The sequence below is a fragment of the Pipistrellus hanaki genome (assembly GCF_964339955.1).
Source record: "Pipistrellus hanaki genome assembly, chromosome: 3".
Classification (NCBI taxonomy): domain Eukaryota; kingdom Metazoa; phylum Chordata; class Mammalia; order Chiroptera; family Vespertilionidae; genus Pipistrellus; species Pipistrellus hanaki.
Window position 1 is genome coordinate 83,101,752 of NC_140505.1, and position 19,130 is coordinate 83,120,881.

At 36.5% G+C, this 19,130-nt stretch overlaps 1 protein-coding gene across 12 annotated transcripts in view; it reads right to left on the reverse strand.

Annotated features, from left to right (window-relative positions):
• Positions 1-19,130, reverse strand: part of ZC3H13 (zinc finger CCCH-type containing 13) — a 95,230-nt gene that overhangs the window by 10,966 nt on the left and 65,134 nt on the right. For 7 of the 12 annotated variants that reach the window (XM_084879298.1, XM_084879297.1, XM_084879296.1 and 4 more), the window contains 7 exons: positions 18,389-18,580; positions 11,273-11,356; positions 10,375-10,924; positions 5,912-6,015; positions 4,369-5,562; positions 3,226-3,738; positions 138-287 (listed from right to left, as the gene is read on the reverse strand). In XM_084879298.1, the coding sequence (XP_084735424.1) occupies positions 138-287; positions 3,226-3,738; positions 4,369-5,562; positions 5,912-6,015; positions 10,375-10,924; positions 11,273-11,356; positions 18,389-18,580 (2,787 nt within the window). The remainder of the gene's footprint in view (positions 1-137; positions 288-3,225; positions 3,739-4,368; positions 5,563-5,911; positions 6,016-10,374; positions 10,925-11,272; positions 11,357-18,388; positions 18,581-19,130) is intronic. The other 5 variants (XM_084879304.1, XM_084879306.1, XM_084879305.1 and 2 more) reach the window with 3 other exon arrangements.

A 19,130-nucleotide genomic window follows, 5' to 3' on the forward strand; every position in this document is an offset into this window, starting at 1 on the left:
TCAATGTTACTTCAAAATAAAGGGGGAAGTTCAAACTGACTTTATTTAATTCTTATAGCATTAAAGGGAACAAAAAAAATATCTTCATACCATAAATCATATAATTTTTTTGATCAACCACCTCTGCAAATGATTACCTGGCATTTTCTCCTCATCCTGCTGGTCTTCCCTCTTTTCAGCATCACCGGCCAGAATTTCATCGAGTTCATCATCACTGATTGGCTCATATCCTTCTCCAACACCTGATCCTAATGAATGTGCATCATCTAACTTGGATTCATCATCTGCTAATTAGAAAAATTAATCTCATGTCAAAAAGAGTGTTAAGGAATAATAATTTAATTAAAAAAAAGAGCACATTAAAAAATAAAAAAAAATAAATCTAATGGACTCAAAAAAAAAAGAGTGTTAAGGGAAAGAATGTCTAAGTCAAATCAAAGATGTAGAGACTGTGTCACTAAAAAAAAAAAAACAAAAACAAAAAACCCAGAAAAGTATTTTCACTAGAAAATGACATTTTTTAATTATTCAAAAACACTTGAATAAAAAAACTGAAAAAATAGTTAAATTTCATTTTAATGGCAAGAACACCATAGAGACAGCCATATCAAAATAGGTTAAAATATGTGAAATAGGCCAAGACCGGTTTGGCTCAATGGATAGAGCGTCGGCTTGGGGACTGAAAGGTCCCGGGTTCGATTCCGGTCAAGGGCATGTACCTTGGTTGCAGGCATATCCTCAGTAGGGGGTGTGCAAGAGGCAACTGATCGATGTCTATCTCTCATCGATGTTTCTAACTCTTTATCTCTCTCCCTTCCTCTCTGTACAAAATCAATAAAATATATTTTTAAAAAAAATGTGAAATAGAAGCGAACATGTTAATGTTGATTACATAACATTATATAACATGATTTTATATAGTAAAACTTTAAGTAAATTGAGACAAATAAACTAACTTCAAAAGGATGCTCTGATTGCTTTACTTAAACTCATATGTTTTTTTATTAGTTTTTAGAAAAAGCAAGGGGGAGAGAGAAACACTGATGTGAGAAACATCAATAAGCTGCCTTCCCACACGGGCCCTGACTGGGGATCGAACCTCCAATCTAGTTATGTGCCCTGACCAGGAAATCAAACCTGAAAACTTTTGGTGTATATGTACAGGATGACACTCAAATCAACTGAGCAACCTGACCAGGGCAAAACTCATTATTTTTTTAAAAAAACTTACAAATCTGTTAATAAAATCTAGCTCATATAAATGACTTTATAGCACTGAGGTAAAAATGTAAAAGTGCTATTAATTCTCCCCCTATATCACAATTCACCTTCCCTATCCCAACATTATTCTTTAATGAACATAATTTTATAAAGAATGCTGTAATATAATTTTAACACATTTTTATTAGTACCACTGGTATATATTCTTCTTGATTTTATCAACTTTTCTCAACCACCTACACCCCTAGTGAGTTAGTTGTGAACTTATTCTAAAATTACAGAGTACATTTAATGTTTCTAATCATTGGTTATCAATATCCTTTAAGTTTACAATACTAGTTTTCAAAATGCAACAGTATGCTTTATAAATATTTGCAGCAAATAAAATATAATAAACTATGAGATATTCCTAAGCATTCTAATATTTTTCTATTCTATTAACTTCTGTAATAATCCCTCCATACCCTCACCAATTCACTTATAAGATAACCAATTTTATTTTATTTATTTAAAAAAAATATTTTATTGATTTTTTTTTATAGAGAGGAAGGGAGAGGGATAGAGAGTTAGAAATGTCATGAGAAACACTGATCAGCTGTCTCCTACATACCCCCTAATGGGGATGTGCCTGCAACCAAGGTACATGCCCTTGACCGAAATCAAACCTGTGACCCTTCAGTCCGCAGGCTGATGCTTTATCCACTGATCCAAACCAGTTAAGGCAAGATAACCAATTTCAATATCTTCATTATATAAATACTAGTGGCCTAATGCATGAATGAAGATTCGTGCAAGAATGGGCCTTCATTACCCTGGCTGCTGGCACTACCTTTGCTCTGGCCTGAGCTGCCTTTTTGCCCTCCCATGCTGTCCAGAGCGGCTGGGGTGGTGTGGACTGCCTGTGTCGTCACCCACTCGGTGCCTGCGAATGGAAATTAACCCATCATCTTTGTTGGGTTAATTTGCATACACGCTCCTGATTGGCTGGTGGGTGTTGTGAAGGTACTATCAATTAGCATGTTACTCTTTTATTAGGTAGATTCGAACAATAGGATTTTTCAATTTTCAAGTTTATCCAACTCATTTTCCTACTATAGGTGAATAAAAATGTTTCATCTCACAGTAGGTAATTCAACTATGTATTTCTATGCTATGTTATCAATGACCACAACCAATGAATGATGTAGTTTTAAAAAAGGGTCACAAGAGAACTATTATAATGAATAGTTTACATACTTCCATGAGTATTATGGCTCCCGAACTGATGCTATCTGAACTCAAAATTGAGAGGAAAATGTAATTGAACGTTGAGTGTTTTTGTCAAGTAGAAAAATGTGTAACAGATAACATATAGGAATATTAATTCAGATAACCAAAAGATGTAAGGATGTTTCATTTTAAAAGAATGTGAATTTTACTCTGGGCCCAATGCTACAAGATGGCCAATAAAATACTACTGTTTATATACTATGTATACCAGAAGTTTCTTTGGGGGCTTGAAGTAGACAGATTACGAGAGAATGGTGTAAACACTGGTATCAGAACTAGACAGTGCCATAGAGATAGAATTTCCAGATTTCTCATGGGGAGTCATAACTATTGTTACCTAGGCTATAATTTACCAAAGGATAAAATGTAGGGCATGTATGTATACTCAAAATACATTTTCACTTATCTACCATTTATTGTGTCCTTGCTATAGTATCGAAGATAAAAAAATGAAAAGCTAAGGTCCCTTATAATTCTGGAGAGAAATCCAGTAACCAAGGGGTTGAGGGTGAGGGCAGGAGATGGTGAGGCAATGTGGGGATAAGGACACACTTGTAATACCTTATCAATAAAAGAAAGAAAAAAATAAAAACAAACAAAAACCTTATGTTACTTTTTGAAATCTATTTTTCCTTAAAACAATGTGGAGTCAGCAGGTTACTTTTTAAAACAATGGTTTTCTATAAAATCTGAACAGGAAAGGAGCAGTACAACAGACAATAAGGTGTGACTCACCTTCCAGACTCTCAGTTCTTCCAGCTTTATTTATATCTTCAAATCCCTGTATGGAAGCTAGATCTTTATCCATTCTTTCTTTATCCAAAGCTACAGAGTCTCGAGAAGTGCCTTCAAGGTCTCTTTCATGTTCAGGCTCCATTTTTACTTCAATGCGTTTTATAGACTCTGTTTGAGAACTATCAAAAATTCTGTCTCTGTCTCTGTCCCTTTCCACAGAATCAGAAATTAGTCTTTCTCTTTCCCTGTCCATGTCTCTCCTTTTGTCTCGGTCTCTCTCTCGTTCCCGTAATCTATCTCGGTCCCTGTTACGCGACCAGTCTTTATCAGCATCTCGATCCCATTCTCTCTGCCTTGCATCTCTCCTCTCTCTTTCCCTGTCTCTCTCGTGCTCATACCGATCTCGTTCTTGAAGCCGATCTCTGCTATCAAATGACCCAGATCTTGAATGAACTTGTCGATCTGACTCAGGAGAACTTCTTCTTGAACTATGGCTTCTTGAATCTTGGCGATCTAAAATAAATATATCATACACAAAGAGTTAACATAAAATAGTTAATATGCTTCATTTTAGGGTCCTTTAAACCTTATAATTTATGTTTTTCTATATTTATTCCCACTATCCAAAGAACTCATGTAAGGAAAAACTGATGTCTCAAAGTGCTAACTATAATAATATGTAAAACACATGTTTTCTTGTCCATTATCACTATAACCACAAAATATCGTCAAAGAAATAAGTACATAAAATGATCACACATTAACAGAATCATCACTTCATTATCTGATCTCTTCCTACCCCCCTACTTTATTCTCTGTGGTCAAAAGAGAATGAACTAGCTCTTGGAAGAGCAAAAAAATTAAAATTTTAGACATGAAAAAATGATCTGAATACATAAGCCCTTTCACCAACATATACTACTAAAATATCAATATTAAGCAGACTGACATCACTGAATGTACCTTTATTATAATATTGACATTAAAGTGGTAACAGGTAACATTTTGGAGGGATGGTTAAACTTCTAACTAAGTTCCTTGTAATTTAGGGCAGTGAGTGAAGTAATAAATTTAGCATTTACTTTAAAATTATAATTTGTACAAAATATGCTAACACAGGAACCACCAGCTAAATTTTATTACCTGAAGAAATACTTCGACTGGGCTCTCCACGCTTTAACTGATCAATCCTTGATTTTCTCTCTCCTGAGACTTCCAAGCTTTTTGTTTTTTCTCTGTCTCTTGAGCCACTATGCAGTACTCTCTTTCGACCACTTTGGTCATCTCCACTTCGATGGGCCGAATCACTGGACGGGGAACGTAGACGACCAGATGTGTGACTACGATTACTGCGATTGCTCCCAAGGCTGCTACTCCTCTTTTGATCCACTGGTTTGCGATGTGATGCATCTTCTATAGTAACATGAGGTGCCTCTGCTTTTTCAGCTCGTGCTTTATGGCATTTTCTATGAGAGTCTTCACTCGTATTGGTGGGGATGACAGAAGTAGCGGTGGTACTCGGGCTGAAGGTGCCGATAGCAGTAGCAGTAGTGGCAAGAGAAGAAGCAGCGGTCACAGTAGGAGCTGTAGCCACAGGAGGAGGAGGGGGGGGAAGGGAAGATGGAGAAGTAGTCCTTCCAGGAGCAGCAGCTGTGGTCGCATGCTCTGATTCTGTCAACTCTGCACGGTCAGGCACATCCTCATCAGACCAGTCACTAAAAGCTGTATCTTCTTTTCTCTGAGGATCTTCTATAGTCAAATCCTTATCATTGGAAATTTCAACCAATCCTTCTTTGGTTGTTATAGGGGGAGTTCGGGGGCCTCTTTTCTTCTTACTCTGCTGGACTGCTTCTTCGTCAGAAATATCAGAATCACCTCTAGACCTCTTATGTTTTTTTTCAACACTTTTCTTCTTCTGTCCTTTTTTTGGTGAAAATACTTGACCATCTTCAGATGCTATCTCTGTGTTAGTCCTCTCTATTCCAACATCATCCTCTTTTTTTTTCTTAATAGGTTTCTTTTGAAATTTTGCTTTTTTCTTATTTTCATCATGAGCTCCATCAGATGTATCCCGGTCTTCTGATGGGTGGTGTCCTAGCATGTCTTGTGCTCGAATTCTTGAGCTTTCTGTGATTTCTGTCTGTTCTCTCTGTTTATCTAAAGAAGAAACTTTCTCTTTGAGCTCTTGCTCTTCATAGCGTCTTGAACTCTCTTTTCTTTCTGGTTTACGATCTTCCTCTTTCCATCTACCCTGCCTGTCTTCTGGAAAGTGTGATGGACTAAGAGAATGAGATTCTTGAGGTCGTACAACCTGGCTCAAGAGTCTGTGTCGTTCATCTACTCAAACAGATAAAAGTAATTACACTTTCACCAAAGTAACAAACTTTTAAGTAACATATAACTATTGTAATAATAAGCCAATCTTTTAGTTTCATTTTAAAACTTGAAAAATGGCAATCATTTTAATAAAAATTAAAATACAGCTTTTCTGCAAATGGTAGGAAATGACAGTTCCATTGTGATAAAATAACTATTTCTAACACATACTTTAATCACACTAAAGACATTCAGAGAAAGCAAAATAAAAAATTTATATCTGAATTCATCACTTCCTACTAATGTCAAAGAGAAGTCTTATGGTTACAAATGAATATGAATATAGAAACAGAAAACAGACTCTGCTTACTTTTATCATCACCACTGTTGTAGTTGTCACTGTCAGGAGAATGTTCTCGTCGCCGCTTAGGTGACTGACGAGGGCTAGGACTCCCTTCATTTCTATAGCGTTTCCTAAGTTAGACAAAAAAATATATTTCATAAAATTCTAGGAGTTGTAAAGAGATTTCTTTAATATGTTTTTTAAAAAAATATATTTTATTGATTTTTTACAGAGAGGAGGAGAGAGGGATAGAGAGCTAGAAATGTCAATGAGAGAGAAACATCGACCATCTGCCTCTTTATTTTTTTTTTTTAATATTTTTTATTGATTTTTCACAGAGAGGAAGGGAGAGGGATAGAGAGCTAGAAATGTCAATGAGAGAGAAACATCGACCAGTTGCCTCTTGCACACCCCTTACTGGGGATGTGCCCACAACCAAGGTCCATGCCCTTGACCGGAATCGAACCTGGGACCTTTTAGTCCGCAGACCGACGCTCTACCACTGAGCCAAACCGGTTTCGGCTAATATGTTTTTTAAAAACATTATTCCTCCATTATCCTATATAATAAAGAGCTAATAAGCAAATGGTCATCACAACCTCATGGCTCAAACACTGTACACTGGGGAGAGAGGAATGGGGACCAGCCAGGCTGTGGCCGGGGAAAGGGAAAAACGCCCGCCCCGCAGTTCTGGGCTCCAGTGGCTGCACCTGTGCCTGCAGCCCAGTTCAGGAGAGGGACAAGCTGCCTGCCCCACAGGCCCTGGCGCCAATGCCTGTGGCCCAGGAGAAGGACAAGCCACCCGCCCACAATCCCCTACAGTTGTGGTCATCCAGGTCGAAGCCACCCCGGGTCCTGGTTGCCTACAGCCAGCCAGTGGGAGGGAAGCCCAGGTCCCGGGTGCCTGTGACTGGCCAAAGGAGGGAATCCTGGTTCCCAGGTGCGGGGCGAGGCAGTTAAGGGTGACCAGGCTGGTAGACAGAGGTGGTTAGGGGCAATCAGGCAGGTAAGCAGCAGGCAGAGAGGTTAGGGGCAATCAGGCAGGCAGGCAAGCAAGCAGTTAGGAACCAGAGGTCCCGGATTGTGAGAGGCAGTCAGACATTCCCCTAGAGGAAATTGGAGAGGGTGCAGGCCGGGCTGAGGGACACGCCCTCCCATGCACTGGGCCTCTAGTACTAGAATAATTGTAGGATAGCAATATTGTCAGCGCTACATCATACAGTCAGCATTTTTTTTTCTTTTCTTTTCCCAAAATATATTTTATTGATTTTCTGCAGAGAGGAAGGGAGAGGGACAGAGAGTCAGAAATGAGAGAGAAACATCAACCAGCTGCCCCCTGCATACCCCTTACTGGGAATGTGCTTGCAACCAAAGCACACACCCGTGACTGGAATCGAACCCGGGACCCCTCTGACTGCAGGCCAACGCTCCATCCACTGAGCCAAACCAGTCAGGGCTATACAGTCAGCATTTTAAATAAAATGAAACACTTAATTTGCTACGACTTATAATTATAAACTTAAAAAAATACATAGCAACACATCTTCCTTTCTTCATTATACATGTAGAATCACTCAACTGAAAATCATCAGATATAAATACTGCAAGATGGAAAGCACACAGCCTAGGAATCAAAATATTCACAAGCCCTCTACTAAAATTTATTAATTAATTTTATATTTTTATTCTGTTAGGAAGCCAAATGAAAACAATATTAGCTTTAAAGTCAAAAGACAAGTTAAACTTATAGCCATGTTACTTATTATACATCCTTAGGTATATTCCTTAAAGTTGTTGAATTTTAGCTTTCTCACCTGAAAATGTGGGGGAAAAACAAGAGTCCATACCATAAAATTGTAATGAGGACTAAATTAGTTATGTCATAAGCGCAGTGCCAGGCATGTTATGTAAAAATTAGTTCCTTTCCTCTTCTTAGAACTAAAGCACTTGCTTGGTGAAAATTAATAAAATAATTCATATATTCATTATCTTTCTTGTTCTTCCATTGAATTTTAAATGAGTAGTGATATATATCTGAGTATTTAAGTAATTCTGGTGTTTTCCTTTATGTTCATTAAATTTTGACACACTATTTTTTAATAACATTGTTTGTTAATAAATTCTATGTTCAAAAGTTGTGATACATATTATAGCAGTTATTTCCTTGATAGCTCATTCTTATAAATGAGCAAACAGGTGGAGAAGGAGGCCTCAGATGTAGTATGACAATTTACAAACCGAACTTTGTGCAATTCATTATCTGAAGTGCCTCCCATCATCAGGCAGTGTACTTTCCCATTCTTTGAATCTAGGCTGGCCCAGTGACTTCCCGTGACAAGAGAATGTTGTGAAAGTGACGCTGCATAAGTTTGGAGAGATAAGAAGCAAGAGGCCTTGCAGCTTCTGCTTTTGCCGGCTTGGTATGTTTCTACCATCAGATGTAAAAGCAGAGTTTAGGTTATTGGTGCATAAAAAGTCATATGAGGGAAAAATGAGATGGCCTAGCAATTGCCAGACATGAGAGTAAGGCCATTTGGAGTCATTCAGACCCAAGTGAACTGCCATAATGACTATAGAAACATGACTGATCCCAAGTGAAACCAGCAGAACTGCTCTGCTGAGCTCAGCCAAAATTGCTAATCCACAGAATCATGAACAAAAAAGTTGTTGTTTTAAGCTAAAGCAAGAGATTACTGGTACACTAGAATAAAGTGAAAATTTAAAACATAGATCTTAATTTCAAAACAATATCTACAGAAACAAAAGTAAAATAAATACTATGGCAATTCTGCAAATCTTCTATATAATAGTGGTTAAAAAAGTGCTGGATAAGTTCAACTAATGAGATGACAATACAACTGATGAAGACACCAACTTATTAACTTCATATAATAAGTAGTTACTGAGGTCTTTATTAATGATTGGATTGTCTAGTCACAAAAAAACAAACAAAAAAAAAAACACACAAGAAATTTTTGCTATTATAAGCAGAGAACAGAAGCCTGGAAAAATATTAATCAAAGCATAGGACTGCATATTAAACACAAAATACATTTCAGAATTTTGATATTAGAGAAGAGCTAATGAGGTCAGAGGAGATACGAGAAGTAATATGTATTGTGTGCTACATGTGTTAAAAGTAGTATATGAATTTTATAATATGTTAATGTAAGATTTTTTTAAAAAAATGAGGATGAATTATAGAAAATCTTGGCTGCACATTGAAGGGAAGCTAGGACCCAATGAAAGAGGCCTTCATTTCTGTGCTATGTTGTTTCTCCATAACCATAATCCATAATAGTAATGATGAAAAAGCCTAAAGCATTGAGTTGGAATAACTTTATCAAGAGGCAAATGGCTGGAGGTAGGACCAAAGAAAATGAAGATATATAAAATATTTCCACAGTTTATTTTAGCAAACATAACCATACCCTTTTCTAAGTTAATACTTTTTACAAAGCAGTTAACTCCCAATTTGGTTTTGTGCCTGTAAAACCTCAAAAATAACCAATCAGAATCCAAAGTTCTCATGGCCAAAGTGATTGGCTTGGTTCCCTTGTCTATTCCTCAACTAATAAAAGCCCTGATACAGAGGGTTGTTAAGCTGACTGGTATAACCACAGGGCTGTCTTAGCCATCATTTGGAGAAAACCTTTCTGAGATCGGAACTAGCACAGAAGAAAACAATGGAGGAATGAAGGTATATCATTCCTGATGCTTTGTTTGAGAATGTGGATACATCAGAATGAATGAAAGGTAAGCCTAGATTTCCTAGATACTTAAGCAAATAAATTCATTTTGGTTAAAAAAAAAAAAAAAAAAAAAAGGAGGGGGGGAAGGGGAAGAGAAAACGTCTTCAGGTATGTTTTTGTCCCTAATTATCTATAGACTCCACATCTCAAAAGAGGATACCTCTCTCTCTTTTGCCTTTTTCTAGCTCTGCAGTGGTTACAGAAGTGTTCTCAGTTCACTGGAAGTAGTGACTCCAGATTTTCAGTAAGCAAATCTAATGAAGAATTATTAGGAATAGCATAGGCAATATCTCTTAGTAACTGATCAACTCCATTAACTGGTTATAAAGTGGATAATTTTATCACTTTTATATTGGTTTCCTATTAAAAACAAGTCTGAAGTAGGTGAATAAGCTATGTGCCATCAAAAATGTAATTTAAACAAGAATAATTATAGCCCCTGGATTAATAAGTTTAAGAATGAAAAAACTATTATTTTTTCCAGATAATTCAAAAACTTATAAACACAAAATTATATAATTAAAATTGAAATACAGAAACATGTAGAGAGGAAAAAAATTAACAAGCCATTAGGGGCACGCTAAAAAGCATTAAATAAAACATTTTAAATTCTTTACTGAGATGTAACTTAAAAAACTGATTCACATCTCCCACTCTCCCCATTTCTTTTTTGGGAGGCAACCAAAATTTTTGGTGCCTAAACAGAAGACAGAACAAAACTGATTCATAATAACTTACTTTGATTTTCTCTCATCATGTCCATCTCTTAGATTCCTGTCTTCTCGGACATCTTCTCGCTTTTCTCTGCGGTCCTCTCGTCCTTTGTCTTCCCAATCCCTCTGACGCTCGCGTTCTTTATCCCTTTCTCTTGCTCTTTCTCTTTCCCGCTCTCTCTCCCTCTCCCTTTCCCGTTCTCGCTCTCTCTCCCTCTCTCTTTCTTCTCTCTCTCGCTCCCGTTCTTTTTCCCTATCTCGCTCCCTCTCTCTTTCTCGCTCTCGATCATGGTCACGATCTCTTTCACGGTCTCTCTCTTTTTCTCTTTCTCTTTCCCTCTCCCGTTCCCTAGCCCGCTCTCTTTCTAGTTCTCTTTCCTTTTCTCTTTCCCGCTCCCGCTCTCGCTCCCGCTCTCTTTCCCGCTCTCTATCTCGCTCCCGTTCCCGATCTCTTTCTCTAGCTCTTTCATCTCTTCTATCATCCACTCTGTCTACTCTTCGTTCCTCTCTTCTTTCATCACGCTCAAGCTCGTCATTCCTTCCCTGATGTCGAATTGGTGAGCTTGGTCTTTGATCTACAATGAAAATCAAGTTTTGTCAGTGATTAATTTGACAGATAACCAACCTATTGGTAAAACAGTATGGCAGATTTTAAATTTTATGTGTATAGGGTCACACTGGCAATAATATAAATCAGATATCACCTTTATATTTAATTTAATCATCCAAATAATCACCCCTAGATGTTTAAAAATATTTTTTCTTAAAGGTATTTTTTTTGCCCTCTAACTAACATGTTTTCTGTTCCCCATCAATCCCCCACCCACCTCCCGCTGATCCACCTTTGATCTTTCTCTGCATGCTCCTTACCCTACCTCCAGCCCACTGCTCCAACCCCACTTTCTGCCATCTCTACCCTTCACCTCTGATCTTCTCTGTCCCCCCAGCAGGACCTGAGAACACTGGTGGCAAAGGATAGGGGCAGCAGGAGGTGTAGAACATAGGAGCTGAAGGAAAAAAAAAATTTCCCTCGTAAGTCACACCTCTAATTTCAGGCAAAAATATATACACATAAAAGTGCAGCTATTATGTGAGGAAAAAGTAGTAGAACAAAACAAATATTTGTTGCTGCAATATCAATTTATCATAAACTAAGATATTAAGGGTACTGACGTTTAGCAATCTTGAAATAATCAAATGTAAAAAGTGTTTCATATATGTGACATATTTACAATTAATAACTATTAAAGTTTTATTTAATCACATAACTGATTACTCATATGAAGAGTTGTTTTCTTAAAATGAGTTAATAATCTTATTACATTATATATATGTATGTATAAATTTTTTGATACATAAATCATATAAACAAAATTAATGCTTGATGTTCAAATGCCCAGTGAAGCAAAAAATTATTCTGGGATCAAAAAATGTATAATAAAATGGCATGCACTCTTCCATAGAGATAGCCCCTTTCATATTATATAATAATATTTACAGGTTAATTATAAAGTCATACTATAATATGGCCAACAGATTTTAAGTGGCATATCTAACATCAACTTATTAAGCAGAATAATTTTATGATATTTCTAGGGAAGGGCTCAATATAGTAATTTAAATTTCCTTTCTTACCACATATGAAAGATAATTACCCATATATAGAAGTTATAGATTGACATAAAAGTTTTTAACATTTTAAAGCTAAAACAAAACCAAACTTTGTCCTGCCCCCTTCCTCCTTTTCCTCTTAAAAACACAGAAATTATACCCCAGAAGTTTGTCAAAGTCATAGAGATGGTAAATACATTAGGACAGTAGAATTAGAATTCAGTTCTCTTAAATCCTTTTTTACTTTTGCTGAAACTACTTAAAAAGGTTTTATTATATTACACTTTTGATTCCCAGAACCTATATGATTGTGTGAATTCCTGGTTTGAGGGTCATAGTAATGTCACAATGATTACAAAATGTTGAAACAAACCCAATACTGCATCTTATAGTAATAAGGAAATACCAGGGATAGGTAACCTTTTTCTGCCAAGGGCCATTTGGCTATTTATTATATTTGCGGTCTATAAAAAGTTATCAACTTAAAAATTATCCTGCTATATTTGCTCAAACATTTAATTAACTCATCCCTAATGCTTGGCAGGGCCAGACCAAGGGATTTCTCAGGCCTTATGGGACCATGGCCTGGATGTTCCCCACCTTTGGAATTGACTATTTTACCCGGACATTATTTTGATGTATAAAAAGCATTTTACCAACAAAATAATAATCTTCCTTACTTCAGAGAAAATGGAAAAAATAAGACCAGTTTAATGTCTAAACTATCTTCTCTTTCCCCCCAAAATGTGTTCTTTGAAGATGTGCTTCTTGTTATCTATTTCCTTTATCTTAATGAATGACATACCCATTCATGAAAGTTGGAAATCTCTAAATCTCATCATATTCAACTACCATCAATTTCACTCTCAAAATATTTCTTCTTATTTCCTCTCTTCAGCCCTACAGTTAATATTATTAACTCAGACTTTGATAAGCTCTTCTTAGATAGCTATGTCATCAACAGTCTAACTGGTTGGTATCCTTGGTTTTCAGTCTTTCCCCAAACTCTCATAGTTTTGATAAAAACTCTGTTCTTCTGGATGCTTAAAGGATATATGCACCCCTATGTTCATAGCAGCAAAATTTACAATAGCTAAAATTTGGATACAGCCTAAGTGCCCATCAGCAGATGAGTGGATTAAAAAACTGTGGTACAACTACCTAATGTAATGCTATGCTACTATAAAGGAGCTTTTACCATTTGCAACAGCACAGATGGAACTGGAGAGCATTATGCTAAGCAAAATAAGCCAGCCAGAGAAAGATAAATATCTCATGATTTCACTCATATGTGGGATATAATGATCAACATAATTTGATGAACAAGAATAGATCCAGAGATAAATAGGAAGGGGGGTTTTAGAGAGCAACCAAAGGACTTGTATGCATGCATATTATTGATAGCATAACCAATGGACACAGATACTAGGGCAGTAGGGGCTTGTCTGGGGAGGGAATGGTGGGGTGGTGGTGCTGGTGGTCAACTGGGGGAAAAGGAGACATATGTAAAACTTTAAACAATTAAAAAAAAAAGCAGTGAAAAGGCAATTAAATACAAAATTTTCAGCCTGATTGATAAGCCTGAAAACTTGGCCTATCAACTCTGAACAATCCTTTTTCCTAGCTTCTTTCTTTTTCTACCAAATATAGCATACTTCTACTCCAACCTCATACTTCTTTACTACTTCAAAATATATTTCTTTTAGTCTTGTATGTCTGCACATACTGCACTTTCTCCCTGCAAAGTGTTTCGTCCATTATTCCTTTAGACAAACTCTTACTATCCTTTAGACCAGGGGTCCTCAAACTTTTTAAAGTGGGGGCCAGATGACGGTCCCTCAGAGAGCTGGAGGGCCGGACTATATGAACTACTAATTCCTACTGTAACACCTCGGCTGCGCTCACTGCCCAAAAAACCTGGCGGGCAGGATCAGACTCCTCTGCGGGCTGCATGTGGCCTGCGGGCCGTAGTTTGAAGACCCCTGCTTAGACCCTAGTTCAGATGTTCCCTATTTAGGAAGCTTGCTTGGATTTCCTCAGAATTCTGTTTGCTCCTTTGTCTTCTCATAGAATTTTATATAGTAGCATTTATCACACTTCAATTGTCAATTTGTACCTAGTAGGTGTACTGGGTAATGCTCATTTTTTTCAATAAATGGAGTTACACATATATGCGAACTGATATGTAATCTATTGTGTTGTATAGACAACAAGCTTCAAAACTTCATATGTCACCCTAACTGGTTTGGCTCAGTGGATAGAGCGTCAACCTGTGGATTCAAGGGTCCCAGGTTCAATTCTGATCAAGGGTACCTTGGTTTCGAGCACATACCCAGGAGGGAGTGTGCAGGAGGCACTGATCGATGTTTCTAACTATCTGTCCCTTTCCCTTCCTCTCTGTAAAAAATCAATTTTATACACACACACACACACACACACACACACACACACACAAACAAAAACAAAAAAACCCTTCATATGTCAAATTTTCTGAAGGTGTTAACATCATAGATATTTTGACACTTAAAAACTTCTAATTTCATGCCAAAAAGCATTTGCAGAAAGTTTTAATTCATTATTTTGAAGAAAAGTGCTGCTGAATACTTCGGGAAGTTTAAAGTGAACATGCTCCATCTCAAGACACTTGTGAACGGTGGTTTAAATGCTTTGAAAGTGATGATTTCAATGTGAAAGACAAAGAATGTCCAGGTCAATTGAAAAAGTTTGAAAACCAATTACAAGCATTAATGGATGAAGATCTGTGTCAAACTTAAAAACAATTTGCAGAAAAATTAAACAGCCCTGACCAGTTTGGCTTAGTGGATAGAGTGTCAACCTGCAGACTCAAGGGTCCCAGGTTCGATTCTAGTCAAGAGCATGTACCTTGGTTCTGTGTAAAACCCCAGTGACAGGTGTGCAGGAGGCAGCTGATTTATGTTTCTCTCTCATCAATGTTTCTAACTCTCTCTCCCTCTCCTTTCCTCTGTAAAAACATAAATTATATTTTAAAAAAATTTCCACCTTTGCTACACAATCAAAATAAATAAGTTCAAATTAAAAAAGAAAGACTAAACGTTGCTCAGCAACCAAGTTCCGATCGTTTTTACAAGCAATGGGAAAGATTTTAAAGGAAGGAAAATGGGTGCCAAATTAACTGAACGAAAGACAAATGGAAAACCAAAAAGTCATCAGTAAAATGTTGCTTCAATGGCATGAAAGTATTTTTTTGCATCGAATTGTGACTGGTGATGAAAAGTGGATTTATTTGGAGAATCCCAAATGCACAGTCATGGGGTTGATCCAGGTCAACCATCAACATCGACTGCAAGGTCAAGTCGCTTTGGAAAGAAAACAATTCTCTGTGTTTGGTGGGATCAGGAAGGTGTGGTGTATTATAAGCTTCTAAAACTAGGTGAAACCGTTAATACTGATTGCTATGGACAACAAATAACTTGAACCACGATTTGATCGTGAATTGACCAGAATGGGCGAGAAGTCACAGCAAAGTAATTTTGCTTCATGATAATGCACCATCACACACTTCAAAAACAGTTAAAGACACATTAAAAGATCTTGCCTGGGAAGTATTAACCCACCCGCCGTATTCAACAGACCTTGCTCCTTCAGATTACCACTTGTTCTGATATATGGCACACACTTTCTAAGAAGCATTTCAAAACATACGAAGAAGTAGAAAATTGGGTCTCTGAATGGTTTGTCTCAAAGCAAGAAAAGTTCTATTAGAATGGTATCCACAAATTACCTGAAAGATGGGGGAAATGTGTAGCTAGCGATGGACATTACTTTGAATAAAGCACTTTTGATGTTTCTCTTGAAATTATTGTGTTTTCTTTGATTACAAAATCTGCATTATTAACTAATATACCTAATATTTAGGCTATGAAGAACTAAAGGGAAGATTTAAATTCCTGAGCACAGAACATGTGCTTGGGCGCATTTCTAATACCAACCTCCTTTAATCTACCTACTGTCACCATCGCTAGTCACACTGATCTTCTTTCATACTAGGACATATGAAAATTTCCCATGGCATATATTCTTCTCTCGGCACAGAACATTTTTACCCTCAATCTGGGCAATACTAACATCTCTTGTATTTATTTCTCTGCATAAATATAATTTCTTTAAAAAAAATCATAAATACTCTAGATAAAAAAAATCTCCAACCTTAACTTCTATATTTGGGTCCCTTGCTTGTTTCCTTGATAGCACTGAATCAGTTTCTTTCTTTCTTTCTTTTTCTTTGGGGGAGGGGGGTGGTGGTTATCTTCACTTCTATTAAGTTCTACAAGCACAGGACTACTGTACTCTAAGAACCTAGCAAAGTGCATGGGGACTCAGTTAACATTTGTAGAATATCATTAACCTCAAAAATATATTTCTACCTCAGTTAGACAAATAATATTTGTTGAAATAGTTATAATAAAGTAAAACAGAAAAAGAATAGGACTTGCAGTTCAGAAGACCTAAGTTTGAATTCTAACTATGGAACTTATTTTTCTGTAATATTGGAAAAATCACTACCTTTCTCTTGGTCTAAAGCTCCTAAATTATAAAACATGGATTTTATATCTACACTTACAAGGATATTTTGAAAAAATTTTATGATTTTTAAAAACATACATATGGTCTTTGATTTAATATTATAAAAGGATATTAAGTCAGAGAATACATATAAAGCAACTATCAAAGTTGTTGGTAACTTAATGCATGTGGGGTTGAAATAAATATAAAATTGAAACCAAATACTACTACTGAATTCAGGCATGACATGAGGAAAACCTGAGCAAGAATATGAAACTAGAAAAAAAAAAAAAAAAAAGAAAAAAAAAAAGGAAAAAAATAAGATATAAAAAAAGCATTACCGCCAAAACCAGTTTGGCTCAGTGGATAGAGCGTCGGCCTGTGGACTGAAGGGTCCTGGGTTCGATTCCGGTCAAAGGCATATACTTTGGTTGCGGGCACATCCCCAGTAGGGGGTGTGCAAGAGGCAGCTGACCGATGATTCTCTCTCATTGATGTTTCTCTCTATCACTCTCTTCCTCTCTGTAAAAAAAAATCAAAAAAAAAAAAAAAAAAAAAAGGCATTACCAGGACACAGTGTGAGAGTAAAAAGAGGTGAATCAGTGTTAGGAAATAAATAATTTCAGATATAAACTCCAGCCTCATCTGTGACTAAAGAAATCATACACGTACCTTTTTTTAATTTTTATTTTTTTTAGAAAGTTTATTGATTTTTTACAGAGAGAAAGAGAGAGGGATAGAGAGTTAGAAACATCGATGAGAGTGAAACATCGATCAGCTGCCTCCTGCACACCCCCAACTGGGGATGTGCCCGCAACCAAGGTATTAATACATGCCCTTGACCGGAATCGAACCCAGAACCTTTCAGTCCACAGGCTGATGCTCTATCCACTGAGCCAAGCCGGTTTTGGCCATACACATATCTTTTAACCTAAATATTAGGCTTACCCTAACAAACAACCTAACCAGCACTAATTTCATCTAAACTCCCTAAAGTACATTGTGTCTTAGAGACTTCATTCATTCTCCTCTCAGTACTTCCATATTAATATACTGTATAACCTCTTTGATTCAGCTCACTGTGAAGCATAAATATTCAATTCTCCACTTCATCAAGTTTTATATTATACTAATCTCAGCATTACAGCAAACCTTACTTTAGTAACCAGCCAAGGTTAGTAAGACCTTCATAAAATCGTAACTATTCATAGCCCTAATATGTACAGGCAATAAAAGCTTATTAAAGAAAATACTTAATACCCTTCTTAAGTGCTTTCTAGTAGCCTTGTTTCAAAATTTATTTAAGAGATAACCTAATAGAGTAACAGAAAATGTTTAGATTAAGATATATAAGAATCTAAAATTAGCTAAAGCAAGCATTACATATTCTCATGAAAGAAAACTAAGTAAAATGTTTCTCTAGAAAACCCCTGTCCAGTAATTATTTTGTTTTTCTTGTTCCTCTACCACAGTCCTTACAAAACTTTATCACTGCTAGTGAGAGAATGGCCAGGATACTCAGATGATAAAGTTGAAGTATCTCCTGAGTCAGAAATTCCACAATGGTACCACAAATCTACATTTTTTATGAGCTATTTGGTTAATGTGAGAGACATACAAGTGCACCTCAGTTCTTTGAGTGTATAACTACCTACACGGTTACCCAGCAGGTCATGATAGCTAGTTATTTACACCCTCTTCCCTAAACTAAGTATATAAGAAAAGATTATATGAGTAAATATAATAGCTTCAAATGTGCCAACAAACAAAAATCTAAAAGACATCATTCACTGAAAAGTAAACTGGTAACTACTTAAAAAATAGTAATTTTCCCAATCAATGGGTCATTTGGTCATTATTTAATAATATTCCATTTGACAAACCTCTTTCTCTGTTGTCACGACGGTCTCTTTCTCCATGTCTTCTCTCAAAGGAGGAATCTCTTGTTTGATCTCTAGTGTCTCTTTCAGGATATCTGTCTCTTTCAGGATAACTACTTCGAGTTTCCCAGCTTTCATGATAGTTGCTATTACTACTGTGACTATCAATTTGAGACGCTCTTGTGCCTCGGCTTCCTAAAAAGGATATTCACACAAATGTTTACTTATACACTTCATTCAACAAGTTTTATCAGTCACAATTTTCCCAACCAAAACCCATACAGATAAAGGTGTTTTACTTAATTCAAAAGTGTACTTATCATTGTTGAAAAGATATTAGTTGTTAGTTGTCTTATGGATATATATTATTGCTTTGATTACAGTTTATAATGAGTGAAAACATTCCAATTCAGAACCAAGGCACTTTGTCGACATTACGCGGTATCTAAAAATTTACATTAAAAATGTGGGAAATGAATGGTCATAGTAGCCTTATTTGTAATACCAAAAACTGGAAAGGACCCAAATGACTTTCAATGGGGGTGTGGTTAAAACAGTGGCACATCCAAACCATGGGATACTACAATAAGGAACAAACTATTGACACATGAACCTCAAGAAAATTATACTGAATGAAAAAGCCAATTTCCACAGGATACTTGCAGCATGATTCCATTTATGTAACATTTGTGAAATAACAATTATATGATAGAGGACATAGTGGTTGCTAGGGATTAGGGGCAAG